The sequence below is a fragment of the Episyrphus balteatus genome, chromosome 2 (assembly GCF_945859705.1).
Source record: "Episyrphus balteatus chromosome 2, idEpiBalt1.1, whole genome shotgun sequence".
NCBI classification, from domain to species: domain Eukaryota; kingdom Metazoa; phylum Arthropoda; class Insecta; order Diptera; family Syrphidae; genus Episyrphus; species Episyrphus balteatus.
Window position 1 is genome coordinate 71,382,184 of NC_079135.1, and position 21,882 is coordinate 71,404,065.

At 28.9% G+C, this 21,882-nt stretch overlaps 1 protein-coding gene across 8 annotated transcripts in view; it reads left to right on the forward strand.

Annotated features, from left to right (window-relative positions):
- Positions 1–1,202: 1,202 nt before the first annotated feature.
- LOC129909972 (syntaxin-binding protein 5) overlaps positions 1,203–21,882 on the forward strand; it is a 298,435-nt gene continuing 277,755 nt past the window's right edge. For 3 of the 8 annotated variants that reach the window (XM_055987164.1, XM_055987162.1, XM_055987163.1), the window contains exon 1: positions 1,209–1,682. In XM_055987164.1, the coding sequence (XP_055843139.1) occupies positions 1,560–1,682 (123 nt within the window). In that variant the 5' untranslated portion in view covers positions 1,209–1,559. Of the gene's footprint in view, positions 1,683–21,882 lie in introns of all 8 variants that reach the window. The other 5 variants (XM_055987165.1, XM_055987166.1, XM_055987161.1 and 2 more) reach the window with 3 other exon arrangements.

Here is a 21,882-nt window from a genome sequence, read left to right on the forward strand (position 1 = left end):
CACATGACTTTGCATGTGTGTGTGTGTATGATTAGAGTAGTATTACTTATTGAATCTTCAATGGCACAAAAAAGGACAACAGCTAAGCTTTTGAAACGATGATAATAATAATGATGATGTTGATGATGATTATATTGGGGAAATGTGTCTCCTTATTTTTTAACCAGCAGCTTTTCTGTACAGTTTTCAAACATACCAACACACAAAACTCTCATCAAAATGAACAAAATAAGAAAATATCCCATTTTAGAATGTATGGGTGTTTATTTCTTTGGGTGATGTTGGTTCAAACAGGACATTCTAGTTAACGCCGCGAAGGACGACGTATCCTATTTTATTTTCATTTGAATTTATATATGCTCAAAAAAGCATAAATATTTTTTTTAAGTTTGATTTTATTATATTTGGTGTTAAATTTTAACAATTTACAAAAAAAATTTAAAAAAAAACTTATTTTTGTGACCAAAAACAACCCTGAAATTGTTCTTTTAACATTCCATCTTGTGTTGCGTTTTTTCGTCCTGCGTAAAATGACCTAAAATGCAATATAAATTTTTGTACAAAAATAAATGGTGCTCCTCTCAATTTTAAATGTTTTCAATTTGATAAAAAAAAAACACTTTGCCAGTATTTATTTGAATAATAAAAAAAAGAAAAACTTATTTTCATTGAAATTTGTGTGAACAAAATTAAATTAAATTATTTCGTTTTTTTCTTTCAATTTGTTTTCCAGCTGTTTGTAAATTTACAAATATAACCTCTACAACATCCGGATAATTGCACCAATCTCTATCAAGCTATTAAAAACTGTTTCGGCTCAACTTTTAAACATAAAATGAAAAATAAATAATAAATAATATAAAAAAAAACATAACTAAAAGTTTAAAAAATAACAGAAAAGTTTCTAACCAAAATTAATACAATATCGTAAGTGTTATAAGTGTTTGCATAAAGAAATATATATATATTTAAGTATAATATGTAAAATTAATAAAAATATATATATACATATAAAAAAATACATATAATATATATATTTATGTGTTTGTGTTAATTGATGTGAATGTATAGTAGACAACATTCTTCGATATAAATGTAAAGTAGTAAAATAAATGTTTTATTTCTATATATAAAATACATACATATATATAAATATAAAAAAAAAAAATTGATTTAACAAAAATAAAACTGAAAATAATCCTAAATATAAATGATAGTAAACTCTTGTCGAACTAATAAAAACAAAACAAAAAAATCTATTAGTGTATGTGTTGTTAAATTAATATAACAAGAAGAAAAAATGAACCTTAATTTAAAAAAATATGTTGGTGTTTTAATTGTCTACTTAATAAAAAATTAATGAAAAGTGTTAGTAAAAAAATAAAATTAGTGAATTCTACCCTTAAAAAAAAGTATAAAAATACCCAAAATAAAATTGCTTAAAAGTCAAAAAAAAAAAAAAAAAAATCTCAACAAAAAATTTCAATAATATTAAATTAAAATAAAAATTACTATAATACCTATACGTGAAAAGTGTTTAAAAATATTTTTTACAAACAATGAAGAAATTTACTTTCAAAGGAGTTTTGGATGGATTCCGCTCAACGGTTCAAGCACCATCTAATAAACCGGAACAGGAAATACAAGAGCAGCTCAGACCTGATTATTTTACAGCAAAAAAGGTGAGTCATTAATTTAGTTTTCTATATAATATATTTAACAATGATATTATAACTAAATAATGCTGATTGAAAGAAGTATTATTATAAAATACATGAGCGATAGGAAAAATTGTGCGTAAAGATAAAATATGAATATCAAATGTTAATTTTAGTAAATTTTGGGTTGCTTAAAAGTAATTAAGCGAGAAATATTTGAGTACAAAAAGTTACAATATACGAAATTTAACAGCAGGATTTTTAGGAAAAGAGCCTAATAGAAAACAAATGCAATAAATTGAAAGATCTATGTAATAAGCCTGTTGAGGATTGTTTTTTGAACAGAAACGTACAATTTTTTCGTACAACAAATAGTCTTCATAAGTCAGTAAGTCATCGTTCTTTTTAACGCGTTGTTTGTATTTTTCGTTGATGGTCGGATTTAAAACTTTGTTTGAAATAGAATATTTGGAACTACAATATGGGGAGTCTAACCATTTGTCAGCTTGCTTGGCTTGAAAACTAAAATTTATGTGATTAAGGGACAAGGTTCCATAGCGGTAGATGTAATTTTTATCACAAATTGACTTCAAACACAACAAAAATATTTCAATTTTTTTTTAAAGCTAGAAGGTTAACCCTCTTGTTAAATTAAAATCAAGTTAATTGAATGAAATGTTTTTGAAACACTGGTTTGCTAAAAAAATTAAAAAGTATTTCATTTTTAAAGAACTTTTTTTTTAATAGAAGTGTTTGAAAAAAAAAAAAATTTACTTAGGTAATTTTAACTTTATTTCAAAGTTAAACATTTAAATAATAAGTTGTTTTTTTTTTCATTTAATATCCTTTCTAGTTTACTTTGTCAGTACCTATCATTAAAAAAAAATCAATGAAATTGAGTAATTGTTTTTTTCAAAAATGTAATGCACAAATAACTTTTCCTCTTTTAAATTCAACTAACAATAATTATGACCAAAAAATTTTGAATGATACGAGTAGGTATATTCATTATTTGTTAAAAATATAAATATTTTTTTAAGTATTTTTTTTTTTTTCAAAAACACTTCATTCAATTAACTTGGAATTGTACGGCGGAGTAACTTGCTTTAGTTAATACACTTTGTAATAACTTATGCAATTTAAACGAAAAAATCGGACAACAGCGGCAATTTTTAACCTATAGCGGCGCAAGGCGGCGGAAGTATTTTTAACTACCGACGGGTGGTGTTAAAAAAAAATAACATCAAAATCGGAGATGTACGACCGGGTTTAATTAGTTTTTCGTTTGTTTTTTTTTTTTTTTTTTGCATAAATTGACATATTTCTGTAAAGAATACGACTCGCCTCCGCCGATTTTATTCAAGACTTTGACAATGTTAACTTATAAACAATAAGCATTATATTACAGAGATAGATAAAATAATATTACAAAGGTGTTGTATTAAAAGATGAGAACCCATTTAAAAAAAAAATAGGTAAACTAACTTTTTTTTGTCACTTTCTTCTATATTATTACAAATTTTTATTTCATACTTTTTCCCTACGCTTTGTCGTAATTTCTTTTCTCTACAAAAATTTTTTTTTTTACGTGTTTAAACCTGCTGTAGTAAAGAAATAGCGTTTTCAGTAAAAAAGCATATCTTCCAAATTTGGTAAATCATTTTCAGAATGATCAATATTTTTAACCATGAAAAAATACTATAAGAGTTAAAGAGGCATTTAATAAAATGCGTTTCCAACAGGAGCTCCGTGAAGCCAGAACAGCAACCTCAAAATTTTTTTAACCTAACTTGTCTATTCGTTTGTCCATGTTTTTCCACCCAAAATTTTCTTTTGTCCACCCTTCTAAAAAATTTTAGAGCAATTTTTTTTTTTTTTTATAGGAAGTTCGAAAAATCGTCTAAAACGCTTAGGATAGACGTTTAAAACCAACTGCAATCATTTGTCCACCTCGATTTCTATATACATACCAAATTTTATCGTTTTTCAACCCTCCGTTTAGGAGATATTCAAAAAACTGAAAAATTGAAACTCCCTAAAATCCGCAAAAATCAATTTTTTTCAAAAATTCAAACTGCTATCATTTGTCCACCTCAAGTAATGTATACAAAAAATCATCGTTTGTCCACCCTCCGTTAAGGAGATATTCCAAAAAGAATTTTTTTATAGCAGCTCTCATGTTTTCTAAAATCCCCCAAAAATTATTATTTTTTGTTCAAAAATTCAAACGGCCATGGTTTGCCCACCTCGAGAAATAGATAAAAGCAAAAAATCAGAATTTGTACAGCCTACGTTTATAAGATATTCAAAAAACAAAATTTTTAAAATTACAAAAAAAAAAAGTTACGCATACACCACAGTGTACTTATCTACCTACTGAAAATTAAAAAGTCCTTTAAATCCCCAAAAATAATTTTTTGTTTTCACAAATTCAAACGGCAATTTATTGTTTGTCCACCTTGAGAAATGGTTACAAACAAAAAATTATCGTTATTCCACCCTAAAATAAAAAAAAAAACAAATTTTGTACTAAAAATTCAAAGTCCCTAAGAATCCCCAAAAATTCCTTTTTTCAAAAATTCAGAATTTTTGTCATTTGTCTACCCTACGTTTAGAAGATATTCAAAAAAAAAATTTGTAATGAAAAATCTCAACAAAAGTTACGCATACACCACAGTGTACCTACTGAAAATTTCAAAATCCCCAAAAATATCTTTTAACTGAGTTTAAGTGGACTCACCTTATTTTAAGTGGATATCACCTTATTTTAAGGTGGTGAAATTGAATATTTATGCGCATCATCTCATTTTATGGTGACACTTTTTTCTTCGTGTATCCATTTCTCGGAGTGAATATACGATTGCCGTTTGAATTTTTGAAAAAAAGTAATTTTTGGGGATTTTAGAAAAAATGATATTTTGTATGAGAGTTGCTATAAAAAAATTCTTTTTGGAATATCTCCTAAACGGAGGGTTGGAACAACTTTAAAATGTATGTATATAGAACTCGAGGTGGTCAAACGATTGCAGTGTAAGGTTTTATACGATTATCTCAAAATTTGACATTTTTAGACAATTTTTCATTTTTCAGACTTCTTATAAAAATTTTTTTCTCAAACAAACATATACGAATTAGATAAACATATGCAAATAAATAATTTAAATACCTCTATCAAAAGGTCTGATCATCATTAGCAAAAATTATAGGTAAGACATTGATGACGAAACCGACTTTTGAAATAACATTGTTTCTGCAGTTGTTAGTTTTAACATTTTTAACGTTGACATCAAATGTTGGCAATCAAAGACTTTCAATTTTGTTCAAACCTTTTTCGAACATTGCCTGAAATTATTAAACTGCTTTTCCATCCAGGATTTCAGGCTATTGATTATGTCTTAACGTAAATAAAGCATAATTTTGATAAATTGATTTTAAAACTTGCTGTAGAAAATCAAATTTAATATTGAAAAAATATTTTTTTAAAAATTAGAAAAAAGAAATTCCATACCAAAACAGTCCAAAAAAAAAACATTTTAACGGTATTTTTTTTTCTATCTGAGATAGTCATATGCATTGCTCTAAATAAACACAGACAAATTAAATTCTGGGTTCAAAAAGTTTTTTCATTGAAAATTAACCGAAGAATGACCATTCGAACCTATCTTTATTTTAACATTTTTTGTTTTACTCAAATTAAAAATAGACCACAACAAAAACATTTTTTGTTTTGTTTACTCAAACTCTATCAAATTTGGCTTTTGGGTGAAATTTCAAACCGTAAGTTATAAGAATGGAATAAGGGCCAGTTTGTTGACACTCGATTATCTTTTAATCAAGGATTTTTGTATGGAATAATCCTTGATTAAAAGATAATCGACTGTGAACAAACCGGCACTAAGTCCAACGTTTTTAAACCGTTATACCTGTCTACCAGAAACCGATAGAAATAAAATTTGTATCTCATTCGACTCAAATCCACATAATCTTTATTTTGTCTGAAGGTCAAACATTTGAAAACAGTAAAATATAGAAGCTATTCAGTTTTTTGCGGTTTCCCAATAATTTTGCAATTGCAATTCCGTTCTTACAACTTGATATGAGGTGTGCAAAACTTAGGAGCCGCATGTATTCCCTTAAAAATATCTTTGAAATGTAGTGTATTAATTTAAAATTTTCTCCGTTGAATATTTTTGACTGCTTGTCTTACTTAGATTCAATTTAATACTGTGCAATCACTCGCTTTGTCTCCAAATTGTAAGAATAGTGTTCAATATATATCTCACCAAAAAGGATAATGCGGATTATTTCCCACCTCTTACATTTTGCGGCAAACTTCTCAAAAGCCGTGTAAAGTGTCTTTCTTTACCTCCTAATACTCTGCCTTAAACATTTAACCAATGTAATTATTTATTTAACTACAATTTCTAAGAAGTTTTCACACAATATTCTCTCTCAATAATCTCTTCAAAGTATCTTTCTATAAGTGCACAAAGACATTAAAAACCAAGTTAAAACTTTTCAAAGTATAATCCTTTTATAAAAAAAAAAACAAGAAAATTTCATTTACTAAAGTTGAGAAAAACTACATGAAATATTAACAAACAAATCATAATAATAATCAATGTTAGTTATCCTCACACACACACACACAAGCTTAAAGGTATTATTCAAATAATATACCTATACTTAAGTCTCCTGGGGAAAACTGCAAACATTTTTAATTAAAAAAAAGTAACATCCGTTAAAAGTTAACTTTCTCGATTAGTAAGTACAACACAACAAACATATACCAACTCAAAAAAAAAAAAAAAAATAAAAATCGGAAAAACCCATAGGCACGACAAACACTAAAGTTTGCTGAAGCGTGGAAAAATGCCTTCATTATGTGCAAAGTTTTCTGTATCTACGCCTAACTAAGTCCACAATGTGTTTTGGGCTTAATACAAAAGATTTATAGGTTTCTTGTTATCTCTGCACCAGGACCTTTTTTTTTCGTTTAGTTTGTTATTTTTTTTGGGGTTTTTGTTGTTGTTTTTTTTGTTGTTATTTTGTTTTTAAATAAATTTCAGCCAGGATGTTATTTAGAAAATGTAAACCTTAAGATTGAAATTGAGTGACGAAGGTTGGATTGGTTTGGTTAAAGTTGTATCTAGTATACGGACAAGAGTATGGGTATCATGTGGTTTTTTGACATATTTACTCTCGTATATGTAATTTGGTAATTTAACTGGGGAAAAAAGCTTAAACTTACTTACAATTTAATATTGTTTCATTTTATTTAAGAAGTTATTTTTCGCTTGAGGGAAGCATCTGGGGTTTTATTTGATTGGGTAATGCTTATAGACCTTATACACAAAGTAAACATAACATTAACTTCTTTTGTTGGAAGTATAAAATTCTTTGAAGATGTAAAGAATTTTATAGCTTTATAGGATATAGAAGTTCGTTATGAAAGAGTGCGGAGTTTGGTAAAGGCCGTAAGCCGTTATGTCAAAAAATCAAATTTATATGTTTTTGTATATCTTTGTTGGGAAAGATATGTTTCAAAGGATTTTTTTAAGTGTTTGTTTTAGTTGAAAATTATTTAATTTCAATGGCTACAGAGCATACTTTTAAGCTAAAGTTATTGTTGTAAGCTAATTTGTTTAGGTAGATTCGTTCAGTGGTTTAGAATCAAATGTGAAATTCTTTGAAACATATGTCGCTTAGGATTGGTGGATTCACTTATTCCGAAATCCAATAAAACAGTTCCACTTAATTTTGAAGTTTTATGTATGTGTTGCTGAATAGGTAATCAAATAAAAATGTTTTGCTTTTCAACTAGAAAATTTGGTTTGACTTTTAATTATTTAAAAATTTGTAATTTTTAGTGAATTTAAAACACTTTCAAAAGGCTTCTGAATGCTTCCGGGCGCTTCCGGTCGGCTAATAAAAGGACAAAAGATTAAATAAACGTCTAAGGTCTCTTTTACAATTCAATTAAACCTCAAACTTTGTTCATTTTTGTGGTAGAAGCCTCAGCATCTGTTTTATAGAATTATTGCGTTTTGAATAATAAGAACGCCACATTCAGCTAACTTCTTTGAACAGCGCACTGAAAATCGTGGATTTGATCCTTGCAACCATTTGAAGTCACTGTCTTAGACCATGTGAATCCAGTCGCCACAAGGCAAAACATGTGGGACTGGACTACAAACACGTTCTCTGCGTATAATCCTTCTGGTATTAATATAACCTAGGGACCTATTCTTTTCTTTTTCAATTTCTCACTTTTCACTTTCTCTAAAAAAGAACCAAACAAAAATGAATTAGAAATCGGAAAGTGGTTTGACATCGATTACAAATTTCTTGGAATCTTTTAATTCACAAAATTTCAAAATATTTTTAATAGAATTGAAAAATTACAGGCCTTCGGGCGCGACGAGTTCATAAAGGGCCAAGGCCAAGAGACTTCTACACCTAAGTTAACCAGTTTTTAAAAATGGAAAGAGTCTTCAGTTTTCTACCGAGTCCTAACAGCTAATATAAGATGCACTTTTTCAAGACAATTAAATTATCTACTTTTCAAGCTTTATCAATTCCTCCAAAGAGGCAGTAGCTCTGAAAAAAGTCTCTAGATGGTAGAGGCTAGATATTGGCGCGAAACCTTTGGCCTTAAAGTTAATTTCACTCTAACCATTATACCAAAAATACTAATAAACTAAAAATATCTCCAATAAAAAATGATTTTATAGATAAATAATCATACATATCTAAAGCATTCTTAACGCAATTTTGATTTGGTAATGCTAAAAATTGGTTTTTGGACATGGTAAGCGAAATCGTGGAAGTAGATATTAGCTTCTACTTCTGATCATCGGAAAGGCTTAATTATTGCCTTCCGCTACAAAATATTGAGGTACCCCCTTATTAATCCAGAAACTGAATTTTGAAAAGCAATTGAGAAAGTTTGTCTAGTTTTTTTAATCTGGAAAAAGTATAAGTTTTTTGGTGTTGAAAATTCATGTTTCGAACAGCATTTATGAGACTATGTTGCTGGAACAAATTGGAACAGGGTTTTTTACCTTTCTTTTGATCAGTACAGAGCTTAGAACGGATTTGTGAGTACTTTCAAATGTATTTGTTGTTGTTAAAAAAAGCTAATGACAATCGCGGTCAAATATTACTCAATTGTTTTTGATTTCTTTCAAACTACATATATGTGTCGCATTCATAAGCACTTTTTAAGCTGCTTTGAAGAATTACGTCAGATGAACTCCAGCTTAATTTAAACAACAACTATTAATACGCCTCATGGTGCTTAATTTCTTATTTTATTTGAATATTTTCCAGATATCTATTCAATTTTTTACATTCTACAAATTTACTTTAGGGCTAGTTTAGGACTCTTAAAAAAATCAAACTCGTGATAACAATACGACGATGGAAAATGAAAAAAAGTTGGTCCCGAAATTCTGGCTATCTTTCTGTCTGTCCGTCTGTAAATACATCGAGCTAATAGTCTTTAAACTACTGTAGCGATTTTTTTCAAACCTTGTAGTTAACAGTTATGACTGATTGCTGACAAAGACTGTAGCTTCCTAAATGGGTTGAATCCCATTTTGACCTTAACTTTTTTAAAACTGAAATATAATAAAACCGAATCATTTTAATACTTGTATTTTGTTTTTCACTCAAGAAATGTATCTATTAGAGCTCTTGATACCCGGATACCCGAGTACTCGCCCGAGTACCCGGGTACCCGTGTTTTCGGGTATTACTCGGGTAGCCGGGTACCCGGGTATTCGGGTACCCGAGTACCCGGGTACCCGGTTGTTTAGTTACCCGAATACCCGGGTACCCGGGTACTCGGGTATCAAAAGAAAAAAAAGTATTTGTTAGGAAAATTGTTGATACTGAGCATTTTAAACGGTAAATAACACACCATAGGTATAAGATTGAAGGTAAAAATTAAATTCAAAGCAGTTCTCCAGTCAAAGCAAAGAATTGTCGTCAAAAAGAGTTTTAACTTGGTTTACTAGCATAAATCAAAAGATGCAATATCCGCATCGTCTCCATTCCTCTGGGTGGCCGAATTATGCCCACCGGAGAAAGGTCCTTGCCGTGTGCAAAGACACCTTTCATTTTGTTTATTTTGATTTTTAAAAATTTTCAAAATATTAAGTAAAAAAAAAGCGAAGAAAATGAGGTTTGAAAAAAGCTCTCATAGAAAAAAATAATCAAAAATTTGTTTGACATGGTTGTATTGAAATGTTAATATTTCGAGATATACGCAATGCATTTTTCAGATCAAAGTCTTAAATGGATCCTGATAAGATTGTTGAACAAATATATATATAAAATTACCAAAGTTTTTTCGAAAACTTAGAAATAAAAATAAAAAAGTTTCCACTTTTGATTTTTTAAAAATCGAAAAAAAATCAATATGGCTACCTTCAAACGCTTATAACACAAGAACGACGCAACTAATGTTAATGGTTATGGGCTTAAAATGTAGCTAAGAATATACCAATGATTTTTGGTTTTTTGTGAAAAAATTTTTTTTGAATCCAACATGGATGCCATGGCCATACAAATGGTTTTTGTTTTTTTGTGAAAATTTTTTTATGTATCCAACATGGATGTAATGGTCTCCCCACTTCGGAGTTAAAATAAAAAAAAAGAACAGCAACATTTTTGACAGACAGCTGCCAAAGTGTATGTACAGTGGTGCCAAATGTTTGCATGGATTTCAAAAATCCCGATGTCGTTTTTTTGCACAAAATCTATATAGATAAACAAAAAAACACACCTAACGTTAGTGTTTACTGTCTTAAATTGTAGCTTAGAATATACCAATCATTTTTGGTTTATGGTAAACAAAAATTTTCCACCCATCATAGATCCCATGGCCCTAATACTCTTAAATCAAACGCTTCCAAATAAAACAAACAAATGGCTTTATTGTACCCGGGTACCCGGGTACTCGGGTATTATAATACATGAAACTACCGGGTACCCGGGTACCCGAACTACCCGGGTACGAAAACTCGGGTACCCGAGTACCCGGGTATTTGTGAGGACGGGTAATACCCGGTCGAAATTAAGAGCTCTAGTATCTATGTCAACTGCCAGTGTCAGAGTTTTGTATTTTTTTTTATGTGACCTTGTGTCCAATATTATTATTCGCAATTCCAAAAACTTTGAGTTTACTAAATTGTAGAGTTGAATATTTTAATTATTAGAAATCATTTAAGACACATGTGACATTTGTGCTACTGACAAACTGCTAGCTTACGGGACATATCACACCTGTTTTTTTTTCAATTATTTTGATAAATCTTATTCCTTGAAATGTATACTTTGATTTAGGTTGTCATTAAAAAAAAGTGACGAGATTTGTCATTTATTAAATGGGTGTAAATCGAAGTGTCAACATTTATCCATCCATAAAGGATGTTAAAAGATATGAAAATTATAAACTATTCATTAATTTACTGACATCAGTTTAGTGTTTACTAGCTCTTAGTGTGGGAATAGTAAGGCTTTTCAAACAGGTTAATTATTAGGCAATAATGACATGACAAGTAAAGTGCGTATAAATTAATGTCTCATCATGTTTTCGAAATTTGAATATTGGAAGAGACTATTATTTTAATCAATAAAACTTTTTTTTTTATTATTTCTAGTTTTCCTTATTCGTAAAATGAGGTAAATGAGCTTGTTAACTGATACGTCATGCATTCATTCTTTAAAAATATGTCACTTTCTTATCCTTGCTTTTCCAGATTGGTTTTGACAGAAGAAATTCGGCAACTCGATTATCATTTTTAGTTGATTGTTGCAAAAATTTGTTTCAATAATGTAGGTATACAAACATATATTAGCTTGTTCCAGGAACAACACTAAATACCGTAGTTAACATAATGGAAGTATCTACATCATAATTTAGATCCCTATTATGCAATTCAAAATAATAATTGTAATCTTAACAATGAAAAACATAAAAGACAAAACCAAACTGTGTTTGTGGCAACACACATGTCAAATCAAAATCCTCGTTGATTACATTATTTCATTCAATAAATGTGTTAATAGGTATTGTGATGTAATTTCCTAATTTTCTCATAATTGTTTCATTCAAGCAACACCCACTCATTTATGATTATGATTACGCATTAGTATTTTATGTTATAGGTTTTGTATGTATGTTTTCCCAGTAGCAAAAGGGATTAGGTATTTCAAACGATACATCCTTATGGAAACGTCTTCAACTGTTCCGCCATCCTTTTACGATTTCTTGGAATTTTCAAGTGAAGAAGTAAGTAGAATGCCATGCTTTTAAGGAGGGCTTAAGTTTGAAATTATAATCTTCAACATTTACTTAAGTGTTTACACGTTTGACAAGTATACACATTTCTATAAGTACATTTTACATATACACATTACAATAGATAAGAACATGTGTTTTTGACTTAAAAGATGTGTTTTTATTTTCTTGAAATTGAATCAATATCCTTTACTCCTTTTTTTTTCTTCTTACGAGTGGGTACTTATATTGTAGAAAACCAAAATTATTCGCTGAAGCAAAATATTTAAGGAAATTTAAAATTTATTTCTTTATCAGCTTTATTCTGTTGTTTGTGTGAATCGAATCATTCGATTCACTTAATCTGTTTGCTCGATTCACTTTTAAATATGTATTATATTAAGCAGATCCTTGAGAGAGTAAATCGAATGAATCAACATGCCTATTGAATGATTGTGTACGCATGACTAGCAGTATATTAATTTTTTTAGAGGTTTATTTAAAGAACTTGCTTTTAGTTTTTTTACTATAACATGTGTCTTATCAGAAGACAAGTAGAAGCTATAATCTTTACGGACTATAAAAAAATTATTTCATTCCCATTCAGCGGACGTAGCAATAAAGATAAGGATAAGGTTTTTTATGGTTGTAAGTTGCATTTATCCTTTTTTATTATATTTATGCTTGATGAGATATCACTACGTACTATTCACGTATTCTCTTGTGGTCTTTCGTCTCAAGAAAAGAGTCGATAATATATTGGAATTGTTCGTGGATTTGACATCAATTTCATTAATGGCCGCCAAACGTCCAAAATGTCCATTTTTCTTTATAAGCCAAATTTGGAATCTGAGCACCCTTAAAATTCAGAAAAAAAAGTGGTTGTCTGTAAAGTCGGTTTACGGACGATATTTAACGTGATGACGTCATAAAACAGGTTGTGTGCTTTTGTTAAAAACAAAGATCTTAAAATTATTTATTTGTCAATTTTCTTGTAACTTTTTAAATCCAACTTTTTGAATCCAATCATAATTTACAAGAAAAAGCTAAAAAAATATCTTTTTTTTTTCTTTTGTCATCATATCAATTTTTGTATATGAAAAGCTTACACAAAAATTACATCATTAAAAAGTTCCTTCTAGGGAATAAAGCCATACTCAAATTTTTACAATGCGTAAAAGGTAAAAGAAAATTATTGAAAGCAATAATTTTTCATGAAAAAAGTGAAAAAAAAAAACAATTTTATACCATCTGAAAGCCTATTGTTTCAGCTAAAAATATTCACATCAACCATGTCTGTACGACATCTAAAAAAGAGATAAAATTTTTTGAACCCAATCAATTTTCATAAAAAAAAGCAAGAAAATCAATTTTCTTTCTTTCAATTACCTTAAAGTCAATTTTTTTAAAATCACAACCTAAGTAAATTTTATATCATCTGAAAGCATATTATTTCACCTTTTATATGACGCTTCAACCAAATTTCTACGAAGCGTACAAGAAAAGTTAGAATTCTTTAAAGCCAACCATGTCGGAATTTCAAACTGAGATTACGGTACTTCCCACACTGATGGCTGGTCATCGGCAACAGATCTCACAGGTGTTTTGGGGTATTCCTGAAGTTTTTTTTTTAATTTAACATTGTGAAGCTTGTAGCAAATGTTCCGTTATGTGTGATATATCAGGTAATATTATCAGCATGCTGACATGTGCTCTAGATAAAAAGATAGAACGTGTTGAAAAATAGAACTTTATTTTACCGTTATCTCAAAATTGTAAATACCAAATTGATTCAAAATTTGCATCTATCTACAATATAAATTTCATTTATTTATCTGTTGAAGAAAAAAAGATATAAATAAAAAACTGTTAAAAACGGTCAAAAACTTGGGACAAAAAAACTTTTTTTAACGTTATTTGGCCAAAAATCATTTTAGAATACCAAGATTTTTAGAAAGCTCCAAAAAATTGCTAAAAATAAAAATCCACCCAAAAATTCCCCTGAAAAAGTAGATGTTTTCAAAAAATGAATATTTCGAAAAGCAGAGATTAAAAAATCCGTATTAGACCCCTAATTTTTTTTTTTCATTTTCTTTTGAATGTCATTTTTCAAATTGTCAAATAAAATTTACCCTAACTACTATACTCACTACTTTGTCAAAGGTCTACCAAAACATTTATAACTTGTTTTTGAAATTTTCTAGAATTTTTTCATTAACTTAAAATAAATGTATCTATTCATAAAAATAAAATTTAACCTTCTACAAAATCGCGTTTAGAAAAAAACAATTTTTTTTTACCCTTATGCACCCTATTTAATGATTGAATTTTTCAAAATCCTGCATTAATATTCACCTTTAGGTTATTATCTATCAAATAAGCTATACAACAGTTTATTTTTAATTTTTAATTGAAATTTATGCCGAACTGCTAAAAATTTCAGTTAGAACGGGAGAAAATGCCTCACTTTTTCGAGGGTGCTGCCATGGTTTATTGATTAATTAAAACGTTATCACGTCAAAAATTGTTTCGATAGTATAGTAGAGAATTGCAAAATTTGTATACAGTCGAAATTCATAACTCGAACTTCCTTGAGTCGAATTTCTATTGAGAACTTTGCGGTTTCAACTATATTTGAAAACGGCTTTGAAAATAGTATAAACTTTAAAGCCAATTTAGAAAAGGTTAAAGCATTACCTAAATTGACACAAAACTTAAAGGTTCGAAAAAAACTTAATCTTTACAACCGAGTTGTGGTGTATTTTATATTACCCGTAATGGAGTTTTCTTTTCTCTTTATATGATTATGTGTACCAAAAACCCACGCAAGTTAAATTTAATGTCAAACCTCTTGAGTCTTGTGATATTTAATCAGTGTTAATCTTGTAGACTTAGTTTATTTTTATTAATAATTCCCAACTTCATCAAACCGAACTTTCATAATATGTACTTATAATGACCACGACTTTCAAAGACGCCACTCAAAGTGAAAATCCTTTGATACAAAATAACCATTGAGCCTTTTAGTTGTTGTTGTTGATGGAGGTACCTCATATCAGCACCAAATGAAAATATATAAAACAAAGTCCAAAAAGCTATCATCCTAATGATCAACTTTAATAAGATTAAGGCTTAAATAATGTACAACCGCATAAATATTCCTTAGAGTCATATTACATCAAAGAAATTTAAATCAAAGATAATGGTTACATATAGCCGAAGGACTTTCTTTCTGGCGCCCAACACAAACAACATTTAAGTAAGTAATTATCTTCTATTTAAGTAGTAAGTCCCTGATAAATTTCATGACGAAAGAACTTCTTATAAGACGAACGACCACCACCACGACGACAAAGACCACCGACAAACAGCAGCACTATGCCTATATAAACGTAACCAACAAATTCGTTTTATATAACACAAGTACTTTATTTCTTTTGTGGCAAGGGTCAAGTACCAAAGGAGTCTCTTGGCCATGTTTTATATCACTGTATACATTCATTTATGTGTTTATAAATTGTGTACAGAGAAATAAATCAAACTAAGTGTCAACTCAACATAAAAATGTAATATAATTGCCATGATCACGTGTTCCAGAACCCTTAGTCTACGGTTGTTTTAATGAGAGACTTTTTCCTTGATAAAATGCTTACAATAATTTCAAATTAATTTGCTATTTTATTTTCCCCATGGAATATTGCATGAATTCAATGATTTAAGTTAAAAGCAACGCAATATACTTTCCTTTGGTAGAAAAAAAAAAAAAATACATAAAAATAATTCTAAAAATACGTAATATGTTAACCTTTAAAGATTGTCGTTTCACTTTTATCGGGTTCTTTAACAGAGGCTACCTATGCTCGTATATCGTCTATTAGGGTTGGCACAGTGAAAATGCTTAATTTTGTTTATTACTTCATATTTCTCTGCCGTTGCTCTTTGCCTTGAACTCTAATGGGGGTTAATATTATATTTTTGTGAGCAAAAAAAAAAAAAAAAAAAAAATAAGTAAAAATGTGTATAAGCCTCTCAGTCTTCTCCATTATTTCTTTGGGAGATTTTGTTAACTTACAATCTTCTATATAGCTTTCCTAGAGGTCTGTTACTGACAGACAAGCAAATTGATGCTATTACATTGTAAGCGAATGTACAGTTAGAATTCATTCTTGAGCTCTTTTAGAAATAATGAAAAAAATAAGAAAGAAAACTTTCTTTGGGCCGAAGAAAAGAAAAGCTTTTCACTCTGATTTATAGTCGTTTCTTTTGGTACAGAAAATACATAAGTACAAAGTGTTGCACGCTTTGTGAATGGCACTTTGTATCTTGTTCTTTTTTCTAATAGATAAGGATTTGATATCTTTAATTGGATCTTACGAAGATGTGTCGAATGCACGTGCTGTTTCTGTTTACTTGGAAATAAGATAATTATTTATAACTTAGGCATTTGTAGGTAATGTCCAGGCGTATTCTTATACTTCTTCAACTAAACTTCCGGTACACCAGCTTATTTCAATGGGATTAGGGTTTGACGGCTGTAACTGTAGAAGTAAAATAAAAAATAATCCTTTGGAAGGAGGCTGAGAAAATAGGAATTATATTTGTTTGTTTGTTTTTTTTTTTTTTTTTTGCGAAAGATGTACCTCAAAGTTCTGTAATGGAAAATCGAGAATTACAATTTCTCATCATAAGAAAATACCTAAATTGTATAAGATAATGTTTCATCTCCATAACCAAATATGTTAGGAGAGCAAACAATTTCCATATTTTGCTTATAAAGCTCTTATGCATTATGATATGTATTGACAGCTGTCAAACTGAATAAATCACATTGTTCATAAAACCTGTAATTCAATTTATTTGAACAGATATTCAATGGTTTTAGAATCAATCTTCGAAATGTTCATGTAGGCACTTGCATAAACACATGTAAAATTGATTAATAGGTAGAATATTAAACTAAACATTAGGGTGGATTTTGTTTTTGATAAATTGAAATAATTAGACTACTTGGATTAAAAAATCAATATTTCAAGTTTATCTAAATGTTTTTGTGGTAATTTAGAACACCATTTTTTAATTTTGTAAACTTCATTCTTTCATTTATAAAGTTGAAACTGTAAACTTTAAAGGAATGAAAACATGCAAATAAGCCACTCACAATAAATTGGAAGCAAAAGAACCCAACATTTTTGTTTTATTTTGTATTTCTTCAAAATTCTTCATTTAGTAACCATTATCATGCTATCACAATTTGCATTCAACTGACCAAATCAAGCTTTTAAAAAGAGAGATTAAATAAGCCTTAAGAAAGAAAATTCACTATTCAAAAGAAGCCAGTAGAAAAAAAAACAATTCAATTAATTCTGATGTTTTAAAACGATATCAATTTTATTAAAACGCGGTTTAAAGAAGCCATGTTTCTTCTAAAAATAAAGCCATTATTTAAGTTTTTACCGTTATTATCAACAGAGATATTTTAAAAAAGAAACTTCGACTAGTTTCGAGTTCGAACGACCTGTGCGAAAACATCACAAAAATAGTGTTTTTCAAAGTTCAAAATTCGATATCTCAAAAACTATGCACTTTAGAAACATTCTAATGTTAGATTTAAATTAAGAAAGTCAAAGGCCATTAAAAAAAAATAATTTGGTTTCTCTGGAAAAATATTTCTCGCCAATATTACTGTCATTTACGAAAAATCCATCTTAAAAATCGTTTTTTTTTTTTCAATTTTATCTCAATATTTTCTGAAATTTTCAAAAGTCAAAAATTTTTTCGGTAACTTTTTTTTGATTGAAAAAAAAATATAATATTTGCTCTAAAAATATTTAAAATAGGTAAAAAACATAGCAAAGTAATTTTAAACCAGGTTTTGTTAAAATCCAACCATTTTTGTAAAAGATAAAAATAAAAATCATAAAAATTGTTTTTTTTTTGCATTTTTTTCAATATTTTTGAGATTATTATTGTAAAAAAAATGATTTGAGTGAAATTTGTAGACCTTTTTACTACCTACAACTTCTGCACTTGACTTTTTCAATACGAGGTCTACTTTTGACAGAAATCGTATAAAAACACGATTTTTGACACCCACTCCACATATTCGCCTACCCAACCCCTTTTCACCATTTTATTTTTCCCCTTTCACATAACATTTACCCTAAATTTCCCATTTCCCTGCTGCTAATAGTTTTTTGAACTTTTGCCCTCTGAAAACCGGATTGGCACTGGTCTATCAGGCTATAAAACATTTTGGTTATACCTCTACGCTCTACTCCCAAAATTTGTTGTGGACTCTAGGTCTATTAGTATTCAGTATAAAACATTTGGAAAATTGCGTAGTCGTTGAGGAGGGCAAAATTTTCCTTAATTTTTTTAAAGCGTGATTAAATGTTGATCAGATTCTGTTTTAACAGCTAAAAAATAGCTGAGCGGAATTCAATGTTTTCAATTGCTCCATGCTGAATTCGTCTTTATTCGGGACACACGCTTGTTTTTGAAGACTAGATTGATTGAAAATGAATTCTCTTTTAATTTTAATAGCATTTTGTTAGGTTCGAGTCCAAAAGGTTAACGTCTTATTCTTCTTTCTACTTCCTAGAGTCTAAAGGCGATGATTGTCAGAAACTTTGATTATAAGCTACGAATGAGAAATCAAAGAGGGTTCAATTTAAATGTGTAAAGACCCATTGAATAATATATAGGCACTCGTGTGCACCTACTTTTACCTACTAATAACTTCAAAGGGTCAAAAGCTTTCTATTTATCTAAAAGGGGTATAAAAATCAATAAAAAATCAATCAATTCAATCTGTTTTATAAATAAATAATCCCTGTATACAATCACCCTTAGGTTGGGAAGTTTTTTTTTTTTTTTTTTAATTCAAAGGATCCAATCCAACAAAACAGACCAAGAATATAATTTTATCACAAATATTTTTGATAGATGATGATTTATTCTTAGGTGTAGAATATGTATAGAAAAGCAATTGTGCTTCAAGGGCATATCATCAAATTGAGACTTTTACTAAAAAAAAAAATAAAAATAAAAAAGAATATTCTCTTGACAAGAAGAAAATTCTTGACTTGGAAAGAAAATCAGGGAACTGTCATAGTGAACTTTTCAGAGGAAATTTATATGTGTGTGTATTTGTTTATATGTAACCAAGAAGACAAGTCTTGAAGCGTTAAATATTATAACTTTGTTGATTTTTTTTTTTTTTTTGAGAGTTTTGCCACTGTGAATGTCAAAAAAGAGAATTTCAATTTAACTTTTCTTATGTTTTTTAGGATGAAAAGAATTTAAAAAAAAAATAAAACAAAAAATCTTTTTCTCTTTATTTTCTATTAATGAAGACGTTTTAAAAGTTTTGAAAGTTGTTGTCAATTTTTGTGGAACCCTTATGAAAACGGGTTCTAGAAAACGATGATTTTATTTAATTTTTTATTTTTCGTAAGTTTGGTGAACAAGAAAATTTTGTCAACTGATGCTTGGTAGCCATGGTAGTTGATTGTGAGTAATTTATTTACTATATAATAGTAACTATCAAGGACTAGAAAGAAAAAATCCTTGAAGGTTTTTTTTAGAAAAACATCAGGTGGGTTTTTGATTTTGTATTTAAATTTGTATTTTTTTTTTTTTCAAATTTAATGATTCGATTCAGCAGGATGAATTCGTTATGACCTTTGTTTTTTGTGCCATTATGAATTTAATACATACATATCTATTATCCTTTCGAATGCATCAGGGAATAGGTACAGTAATTTTGTTTGCAGGAAATAAGTATTTTTTTTCCCTTGCAGTATAACTTTTTATTGAGAAATAATTGGTATTTACTTTCCATTAGGAATTTTTACTATATTTCGAATTGTTGACATTAATAATTTCTTTGCTTGTTTTGAAGGTCCCTAGAGTTAATCAATTCTTTTATGTGTGTGTGTTTATGTTATTCCGTATCCGAATAACAAATAATGATACTGATTGATAATTAGAATAAATATGACAAAATATGTACACGTGTAGGAAAATCTATGAAAATTTACGAATGAAGCATCCAATTGAAGTATGAGATAGCTCGTAAGGGCTATTTTTGTAAGCAAAAACATTAATAGGTACTGAAAAAAACTCAAAAAAAAAAACAATTCAGTCAGTTATATTGATTTAACCAACACTCTCGTGTTTAATCTTCATTAAATTAAAATAATAGCTATAAAAATAAAAGCCATCTTTCTTTCAATGTACAAACAAAATAATCCATGTTAGCCCTACCTTCTGGAAGGTGTTTTAGTTTTATTAATTAATGTTGAAGTCATAGCTATTCGTTTTTCATGTTTGTGTTTGGCAAAATAAGTATTATTTTTTATGGTCGATGAAATAAAATGGTTTTTTTTTTCTTACAAACAAAATTGAAACATACAAATTTAAAGGTTAAAAATGACTATGATTACACTGTGCTACACTCAAAATATACGCGGGCGGAGACCTATCACGTTATGTACAGCTAGTTGCACTGATTACGAAACGCGGGGATCGTACGATAACTAAGGCGGTGAAAATTAGTAACGGATTCTTGTATCTATCTCCCCCCGTTTAGGAGTGAGGGGCAATTTTCTAAAAAAATAACTCAAAATAAAAAAAAACTATTTAATAATGACGGTACTACAGTTATGAATGATACTTTTTTCAAAAGCCAGTGTTTCAAACTTTATTTTAGTTTTTATATCAAAATCTGGGAATAAAAGTTAAAAAAATTACATTTAATACAATTTTTGTAAGAATTGTGGATTTCAATACAATTTTTTTTCTAAAATAAACGCTGAAAGCCATATGTTTCTATGCCGTCTAGTTTTTGAGAAAATTGAAAAATAGGAAAATTGCACGTGTTTTAATGATGTTATTGTTAATGGGGGATTTAGTTCCTTTTTCTTGCGAAGGAGACTTTTAATTAAAACGCTTTTGACATTGGCGCCTGACTGGCGACTTTACATACCCTAAGCGGAGCAACGAAGTTGCGTTAGCGGGACAGAGGACCCAAAAAGTAAAGTTTAAATCCTGAGAACTATAGTGAAGCGGGCCAGGCAAAGTACTTTTTAGAAAACCAGTCAACTCTTTTCTGCATTTACTCAATTCATATACGTTTTAATTTAAAAACAAAATTACAGAAATTTCGGTTCAATTCAAATTCAAAACCTTAAAAAAATAACATTGAAAATGAAATTTTCAAAAATTCCTTAAGTCAACATAAGCTACTTTGTCTTATTATAAAAGCGATTGACATTGGCACCTGCCTTGCGAGGTATCTAGTGTTATTCCTGGAGGTACACAAAGCTCTCTATGGTTTTCATTTTTTGATCAGGAATCAATTAAGGCAGTTAAATTTATCAATCAATTTTATATTGAAGTCCACCGTCTTAAGAAAAATAGTACCTATTAAGTGCTTTTTTTAAAGCTTTTTTTTCACAATTTTTGACTTTGAATTCGATTATTTCAAAAACTATGGATTAAAACAACTTGATTTGAAAATTTAAATTAAGTGTAAAATTCTACCTTTTAAAAAAAGTATCTTTTATAGTTGTAAGTGTTGCCATTGTTTTTAAATATTTTTTTTTATAATTTTTAGTTTTTTTTTTTAGAAAATTGCATTTATTATAAACATAGTCGTATCTCCATCATGCTATTTTTTGGGCAAGCAAAAAAAAAGTTCTGACCTAGGGATGCAACCATGTTAGTAATATGTTCTTTTGGTCGCTGAGACTGAGTCCGAAGTCCGTCTCACTCTATCACGTCAAGTTTTCTAAATAAACTCAAAAAGAGTTCGAAGACAACCTGAAACGAACATCTTTTTTTGAGGTTATTTCGAAAACCTGACGTGATAGGGCAAAATAGATTTCGAATCTAGGTGCAGCGACCCGAAAAACATACACATATGTAATTAAC